Below are 8,581 nucleotides of genomic sequence, written 5' to 3' on the forward strand. Positions count from 1 at the left end.
GGAGTAGTTTTTTAAGGATTTCTATACATTTTTAGGGCATTTCTTAAGGTTAGAAATCAAAACGTTCTCCTCCTCCAACTCATCTACCTTCCCTCTGTTCCCACATGTTATCTATTCCTGTTCTCCCTCTCTCCCCTCCTCCCTCCTCTCTTTCCTCCCTCCTCTCTCTCCCCTCCTCCCTTGTCTCTCTTCCCTCCCTAGGTCCCTGGACGGTCGCTTGCAGGTGTCCCATAGGAAGGGCCTCCCCCATGTCATCTACTCCCGCCTGTGGAGATGGCCCGACCTGCACAGCCACCATGAGCTGCGCGCCATGGAGACCTGCGAGTACGCCTTCAACCTAAAAAAGGACGAGGTCTGCGTCAACCCCTACCACTACCAGAGAGTTGAGACACCAGGTACGCAGTGTTGAATCCTCCCCAAAATATCTAAATATATTATATATAGTTATAGAATTTCCCAGGAAATCAGATAAGAAAAATTACCTAATTAAACATAATTCAACACAATTGGGAATTTACTACCTATTACTATATTGTGCTTTTTTATTATGTGTTTTAGTATAGCTGTAGTATTTTACGTTTTTTGATCGCTTCGGTTCGTTCCAGTTCTTCCGCCTGTACTGGTACCCCGGCACACAGAGATCGTTACAGAGCTCCCTCCACTGGATGACTACACCCATTCCATACCGGAAAACACCAACTTCCCCGCTGGGATCGAGCCCCCCAACAACTACATACCAGGTCAGCAGTAGTCCTAAGCTCCTGTGTCACTACACACTTCCTCAGCCCTAAAAATAACAATTATACTGCTCTAAGGCCTCTGTACTACTACAGTACACTGGACGTGGCTAAATCTTTTCCTGCGAAACAGGCCCACACATTTTTCATAGACATAGCTATGCGTAACGTGTGTGTGTGTGTGTGTGTGTGTGTGTGTGTGTGTGTGTGTGTGTGTGTTAGAGGCCTTCATATGGCTGGTCTTCCTAAGAGAAGGGCCAAACAGTTAGCAAAATATTGCTCAATATCCGCTGTTATTGGTAGCCGCTCAATATGGAGAAGGCGGTGCTTCCTGTACCCATGAGCGGGATACTGTCTGTCTTATAGTATTGATCAACTCACTGGTCTTGTGCGAATAACATCCTGTGTGTGGCAGAACTGGTTGTTGGCTCAGCATTACTGTAACAAATTGTTTCCAGGATGTCAAAATGCACTGTTAGTATTTATGTCCTTTAGAATTGTACTTTGTATGTGGACATAAATAAAGCATTTAAAATGTGTGTTATACTGTGTTGCAGAGACTCCTCCACCAGGCTACATCAGTGAGGATGGGGAGACAAGTGACCAACAGATGAATCAAAGTATGGACACAGGTAGCCACATTCCCTGGATGGGCGACAGTCACTGCTGGCCTGGGGAATGACTCTAGACTGTGTTTATCTGGGTCTGCAGCTGTGTGTGCTGCATTGCTGACTCGATATAGAAAATATGTGTCAAATGACTGTTTAATAAAGAAAAACAGCTATTGTTCTTCCCTTGAAAATAGTCCATTTACATTTGTCTGAACACGCTTGTCAGTTTTTTTCTTCTTTCAATAGTAGACTTCTTTTTATAGCACTCTAGAGTGCAGAAATAACCAACTGTCTTTGTTTTCCAGGTTCTCCAGCGGAACTGTCACCAGGCACGCTTTCACCCGTCAATCATGCCATGGGTAAGAGCATGCCCTCTTGTCTACTGTTCTTCCGTTCTTTACTTATTTTAGAAGAAATGATGTGTTCCTCTACTGAAGTAGTAGAGTTTGTATTCACAATTTCTACTGGAGTCAGTAGTACGTTCATGGATAAGGTGAGACAAGCATTGTCATCTCAAGCTGTAGGTTCATTCGAGGTATACACGACTTGGCTGTTGATAGGCTGTTCTACTTGACTGATGTGCTAAAATAGGTAACTTATTAGCCGTTGTGCTGTCTCTTTCCACAGGTATGTGTTAGGACAAATGAGGATATCTCTGTTAAATTGTTTGGTGCAATGGAACAGTTGCTCTGGATATGGTCTTGGTTGTTGTTGTGTATCGAGGCCAGCCTTAACTAACTCTCTGTCTCTCTCTCTCTCTCTGGGTGTGTGTGTGTTCCAGACCTCCAGCCAGTGACGTACTCGGAGCCAGCGTTCTGGTGCTCCATAGCTTACTACGAGCTCAATCAGCGGGTGGGCGAGACCTTCCACGCCTCGCAGCCCTCGCTTACTGTCGACGGCTTCACGGACCCCTCCAACTCGGAACGCTTCTGTCTGGGACTGCTCTCCAACGTCAACCGCAACGCCACAGTCGAGATGACCCGCAGACACATAGGTACAGTTAAACTCCCTCTCTCCCTCCCTCCAATCTCTATCATAGGTACAGTTAAACTCCCTCTCTCCCTCCCTCCAATCTCTATCATAGGTACAGTTAAACTCCCTCTCTCCCTCCCTCCAATCTCTATCATAGGTACAGTTAAACTCCCTCTCTCCCTCCCTCCAATCTCTATCATAGGTACAGTTAAACTCCCTCTCTCCCTCCCTCCAATCTCTATCATAGGTACAGTTAAACTCCCTCTCTCCCTCCCTCCAATCTCTATCATAGGTACAGTTAAACTCCCTCTCTCCCTCCCTCCAATCTCTATCATAGGTACAGTTAAACTCCCTCTCTCCCTCCCTCCAATCTCTATCATAGGTACAGTTAAACTCCCTCTCTCCCTCCCTCCAATCTCTATCATAGGTTCAGTAGACGACTCCCTTCCAATCTCTATTCCCCTCCATCTCAGTAGGCTACTCCATCCCATTTCTATCACCTTAAAAGTAGGCTACACAGAGGGTAGCTTGAACATGGAGAGAAACTTTTGTGAATGTTGTTGTTGACAAATGAACAAACCTCACATCAAGTCAACTCTGAACCTAAACTTTCAAACACATGGATACCTATTTGTTATGACACACACACACACACACACACACACACGCACCCTCACATATATCCTAACTAACCTTTTTTCGGCCTTCCTGAACAGGCAGAGGAGTGCGGCTCTACTACATTGGTGGCGAGGTCTTTGCCGAGTGTCTTAGTGACAGTGCCATCTTTGTTCAGAGCCCAAACTGTAATCAGCGGTACGGGTGGCACCCAGCAACAGTATGCAAAATCCCGCCAGGTAAGAATCACTTGTCATCAGACATCCAATGGGGAGCTGAGGCTCATAGAGATGTTTCTGTTCTCAAGCATGCACAGATGTTCTTTTTTGGTTATTTTTTTTAAATGTGCTTTATTTCAAAATGCTACACTTATATTAACTTGCTGTTTCTTGTCATGTGACAATTGTCTTCAAGAACATGATTATTAGTACACAAATAACATAAAAAGGCTACTGACATTTCAAATATCATGAATGATATTATTTTATGACGTTATAAAAACTCCCTGCACTCTGCTTGCAAAGCAGTTAATGTCAACGTTTTGGTCCGAAGACCTTTGGTTAGAAGATAAGAAAAGTGTTGCTAATACCAATGGGTGTAGCATGTCCCCACTGTCATGGCACTGGAACTCCAGAGGTGGAGACAAGACCTCCGAGATGACCGCATGAGTCTTGGTGATAAAGTTGAGGAGTGTGATCATAATTTTGATGATGATGATGATAATAAATGTTTTTTTTATAATGTATCCCTCAGGATGTAACCTGAAGATCTTCAACAACCAGGAGTTTGCCGCCCTCCTGGCCCAGTCGGTGAACCAGGGCTTCGAGGCAGTCTACCAGCTCACCAGGATGTGCACCATCCGCATGAGTTTCGTCAAAGGCTGGGGGGCAGAGTACAGATGAGAGACGAGGAGGAGGAAAAGGGAGTTAAAGGGGTTCTGCTGAGAGGATGCTCAAAAAGATCTCCCTAGGTTTGCAGGCCTGAAAAGGTTAGGTAGAGAACAGGTGAGGGATGTTCTTCTCTTATGGGTAGCTTCTCTGATGGGTGGCCTCCTTGTTGTGTTAGAGACGCTTGAGTGTCTCAATGACCTGGAGAGTTTACCTGGTGGGGGATTAGGCTCCTGGTTCAACAATCCCAAACAGCTACTTGGGTAAAGGGATCCTAGAAAAAATAAAAATTGCAATGGAAACTGAAGGTGAGGGATGAGGAAGATTGACAAATGTGGAAGAAGGTGGAGCAGGTTGGGGAGTTCGGGTAGAGTAAGTGTGAGGGAAGGGTTGGATTGAGAGTATAGGTGAGATGGGGCCAGATTGTTAAAGATAATATTGGTAAAATTATCCATATTGTGTATGGCTGACTGTCAAACAATGTGGTTTCAATGTTGTGTTCCAGACGCCAGACTGTGACGAGCACCCCATGCTGGATAGAGCTCCATCTGAATGGGCCCCTACAGTGGCTGGACAAGGTCCTGACCCAGATGGGTTCTCCCTCAGTCCGCTGCTCCAGTATGTCCTAATACCAATGCTGGGGGGGACCATGACAACTATCCCAGCAGTTTCCCAATCCTTGGATGTGCTTTACACCAACTCCTCCGACTTGTATATGTATGGCATGACAAATGATAGTCACAGGAGTCGGTTTAAAAAGCCACCAGGCTCGACGATGACAACCGCCACCAACCAACTACCACCCAAACCCCTTCAGAGTCTACGATCACAACAACAGTGATAACCACAAAAACAACTACAGACTAATCTATAGTCTCTCTCTGTCTCTCTCTCTCTCTCCCCCTCTCTCCCTCCCCCCTCCCCTCTCTCCCTCCCTTCCTTCCTTCCTTAGAGACGTTTCACTGTTCACAGCAGAACATGGCACTTGCTGTTCCCTTCAGCTTCATGCACCTTTACGTTGTTTCTCCCTCAACCCCTCTGTATTCGATGTGGTAGCAGTAGAAATGAAATGTATGTTTATCTAGATGACCAGGGGAGGGCGCCATAGGTTGAAATATGAACTTCCTTCTGGTAATTTCCAGGTTTCAAGAAGCGTCCCCTCCGAACAAATTTGAAAGCTAAACTAATGCTTTTGCCTCTCAGTCTGTCGACTTGGCAACACGTGACCTTTCATGGTAAGAAAGGTTCCACCTTGATGTTTTATCAGGGGATGGTAAATAGACAAGGATCGTGTTATTGTCTTTCACCCCCCAGTGCTCTTCTGTAAGGACAGCCAAGTAATACATATTGTTATTGACATTTCTGAATTACTGCCCCCCCCCCTACCGCGCGCACACACACACACACACACACACACACACACACACACACACACACACACACACACACACACACACCCTCTCTAAAAGAATGTTGCCTTTAATGTATAGTTGTTTGCGTTTGCAAGAATTATTTTTTAATTCAATATGAACTTATAGGAATGTTAAACCACAAAAATAAATTAAGTTAAAGTTAAACAAAAGACCCATAGGCTCAAATCTAAATCATATGATTATCTATCTAGGCAGACACAGAACGAGACCGACTCTGTCAGTATTCTAATTTAGCACAGAGTGGAAAGTCCTTATGGAATGGTTTTGGAGTCTGGTTTTCATAATGAAAATGGGTTGTTTTACCAAAATGTCCAGTTGTCACTAAATTGGCCTTATAGTCCAAATCTTTCAAAACATCAAGTATTTAAGCTTTAAGTATTGGTGAACTACTACTAGATTATCCTATACAATTACAGGATTATTTTTTTCCTTAATCTTTCTTTTAGCTATGTTTTTGTATTTTCATGTATTTTTATATATAAATATATTTAAAATCTTTAAAGCTCTCTTCCTTTTTATTAGAATTGAATATTTTTTTAGATCATGCCCTCTTTTTAAAGTTGCAAGGCTTAATGACAAGATGTCTTATCATACAAGAAGTATGTAGCAAAAGTCTTTCACAGATACTTGTGTTTTTCCACTGAAAGCTTTTTCAGCACTAGCAGTTTTCCCAATGTACATGTTGCCCCCTGAAAAACGAATACAAGAGGACAACGCCTCATACTTCAGCTGTGCTATCCAGAGATCTTTTACTCAAGTATTTTCGCCTCAAAAGTATTCGGCACCACTCGTAACTTGAGGGCTTTTCCAAAGACTGAGGCTGTTCAATGGCGTTAACAGCCATATTTAATATTTCGGACACTTGACAGGGTTCTTTTAGCTGGCCAATGAAGACAAGACCACCTGACTGCTTTTCCAGGGAGAATTGTGCATTTATTTTAGTGTGTGCTTGTTCTATACAACTTACTAACGACTGTGATCTAGCCGTCTGTCATTCTTTACTTGTGGCAGTGGCGAGACTCTTGAAAAGATTCATTCCCTCCCTTTCCCACCCTGTCCATCCTCTTAGGTGGTGATGATGATGATCTAATAACACCTGTGATTTTACCAGGTCAGTGCAGCAGTGAGGAGTTGAGACTTGGCAAAGAGAACATGGCCACTAATGTTGCTAGTGAATCTGTGGCCATATAGACCGATCGGTTCCTTCTGCTTGCCATGTACTGTAAGACTGGGTGTGGAGAGGAAACCAAATAGACCATCAAGTGGACCAGACATATATGCATATAAATGTGTATATACCATTTTATTTAACTTTTCTCTTTGTTTTTCTTTTTTTGGCAAAGCATTTAACAGTGGATGAGCTTGTGTTACCATTAGAGAGATGTACTGGTAGGACGTGAACTTCAGACTATAAGCTTTTCCGGCGTGTTGCATATGCAGACTTCATAATAAAGTACATTAATACAAGTTTTAATTCTCTTGACTGTTGCTTGTCTGACTATCCTTGTGTTGTGTGTATGCAACGTTACTTTCTACAATGTACAGCTGTTAAGTAATGATATTCTGATCATTCTGACAGGGTAAATGTATGTTGATTTTTTCCCTCAAAAGTCAGTCTATCTTTAAGTATGCTGAGCCAGATGGTCCAGCTTACCCTTTTCTCTACACAGCGGCAGTCATGTGAATTCTAAATAAAATCATGCATTCATTTTGCAATATTTTTATTGTGACATTTGTTCAATGTTCAAATATATTGTTTCTTTTTCAATGGTGAAGCAGGTTTCAAAATCTTCTGGGTCTCAGCTGATCCAGCTAGTAGGTGAAGCGCGCCTGTCGCTCCTCCTTACGCATGGCCAGGGCCACGAACAGGGGCTTGGAGGCCACGATGCGGCCGTTCATCTCAGTCACAGCCTTGGTGGCCGCCTCAGGGGAGCTGAAGCACACAAAGCCAAAGCCCTTGCTGCGTCCACCCGCCATCATGACCTTTGCGCTTTTGATTATTCCAAAAGAGGAGAACGCTCTGTGCAGACGGTCATCATCCATGCTGTGATGCAGGTTCTTCACGTACAGATTTATACCCTGTAGAGAGAAACCCTGTTTAGTGAGATGCTTTTTAACATTTCTCAAATACTGAACAATAACAATAAAAAGTACGATCAACCGGAGGTACACAAACCTGGTGTCTGGTATTGTGGGCCTGCTTCATGGGCTGCTCTTTGTCCTGCGCATAGCCTACGTAGACCTTCCGCCCATTTAGCATCCTGCCATTCATGTCATCAATGGCCTTCTGGGCGTCCTCATGTCTCTTGAAGCTGACAAAGCCGAAACCCCTGGACTTACCACAGCCATCGGTTATGATCCGGACACTCAGGACTGGTCCATATTTTTCAAATATCTCCTTCAGCTTTTCTTCATCTATGTCCTCTCCAAATCCGTTTATGTACAGGTTAATGAACGCTTGGGCCCTGGCTACAAGTTCAGCCTCTCGTTCTTTGTGAGATTTAAAGTGTCCAACAAACAGTTTTCTATCATTGAGCAGCATGCCGTTCAGTCTATCAATGGCTCTTTCAGCAGCCTCCTGGGTCTCAAAGTGCACATAGCCGTAGCCTTTTGAGCCATTCTCATCACAAACCACCTTGCAAGAAAGCACATTTCCAAAGGAAGAGAATGTGTCATTGAGGATCTTACTGTCAATCGACTTCTCTAAGTTATTGATGAAGATGTTGCCGACACCACTCTTCCTCAGAGAAGGGTCACGCTGAGAGCCCATGATGCGCACAGGTCTTCCATTGATAACATCAAAGTTCATCATGTCTAGGGCACGCTCAGCATCAGCTGGCTGTTGAAAGGTGACATAGCCATACCCAAGGGATCGCCGCGTCATCATGTCTCTGCGCACTTCAATAGAAAGAATTTGACCAGCGGGCCTGAATTTTTCATATAACATTGCCTCGGTGGTATCCTGGTGGAGATCTCCAACATACAAGGAGGCCATAATAATATTGATTTAGTCAAACAAATTTGAAAAATAACAAGTTTGCTCTGTGCAGAGGAATGACAGAGAAATGAATGTCGTGGATTCTGGAACCCCAGCTGTGGTCCTCGTTTATTACATCATAGAAATCCTCAATGTTCTATCTCAATTTCTGTCTGTGAATGTGTAGAAGAATTGTACTTTAGTCAATGTTACCTCAAGGGCCGTAGCTAAGGTCAATGTTACCTCAAGGCCGTAGCTAAGGTCCATTTTACACAGGTCATGCAGGGGTTCAGGAGGAATCCTTCCCCAGGAAATCTATTTATAGGACAAAACAAGATTTCCCACTTTG

The 8,581-nt window shown here is 43.8% G+C and overlaps 2 protein-coding genes across 2 annotated transcripts; one reads left to right on the forward strand and one right to left on the reverse strand.

Annotated features, from left to right (window-relative positions):
* Window positions 1-295: 295 nt before the first annotated feature.
* LOC308163214 (mothers against decapentaplegic homolog 2-like) lies at window positions 296-4,516 on the forward strand. The gene is made up of 8 exons (XM_080537389.1): window positions 296-395; window positions 606-740; window positions 1,295-1,369; window positions 1,654-1,707; window positions 2,130-2,342; window positions 3,037-3,174; window positions 3,689-3,833; window positions 4,328-4,516. Exons 1-8 carry the CDS (start codon window positions 311-313, stop codon window positions 4,449-4,451), a joined length of 969 nt encoding a protein of 322 aa, XP_080393515.1. The 5' UTR covers window positions 296-310; the 3' UTR covers window positions 4,452-4,516.
* A 2,551-nt stretch (window positions 4,517-7,067) lies between these two features.
* On the reverse strand, window positions 7,068-8,250 carry LOC308163480 (polyadenylate-binding protein 1A-like; the record flags this gene model as incomplete). Its single annotated transcript, XM_080537663.1, has 2 exons — window positions 7,068-7,334; window positions 7,432-8,250. The coding sequence occupies 2 exons, from the start codon at window positions 8,248-8,250 to the stop codon at window positions 7,068-7,070; spliced, it is 1,086 nt and encodes a 361-aa protein (XP_080393789.1).
* Window positions 8,251-8,581: the final 331 nt, after the last annotated feature.

The sequence above is a fragment of the Nansenia antarctica genome, assembly GCF_963989245.1.
Source record: "Nansenia antarctica genome assembly, chromosome: 8".
Lineage (NCBI taxonomy): Eukaryota > Metazoa > Chordata > Actinopteri > Argentiniformes > Microstomatidae > Nansenia > Nansenia antarctica.

What these genes read in the sequence shown, in the direction of transcription:
- LOC308163214 (XM_080537389.1), top strand. Translation starts at nt 311, where the DNA reads ATGGAGACCTGCGAGTACGCCTTCAACCTAAAAAAGGACGAGGTCTGC. An exon ending in CCAGAGAGTTGAGACACCAG is followed by an intron (nt 396 to 605) that starts GTACGCAGTGTT and finishes GGTTCGTTCCAG; the next exon opens with TTCTTCCGCCTGTACTGGTA. An exon ending in GATGACCCGCAGACACATAG is followed by an intron (nt 2,343 to 3,036) that starts GTACAGTTAAAC and finishes CTTCCTGAACAG; the next exon opens with GCAGAGGAGTGCGGCTCTAC.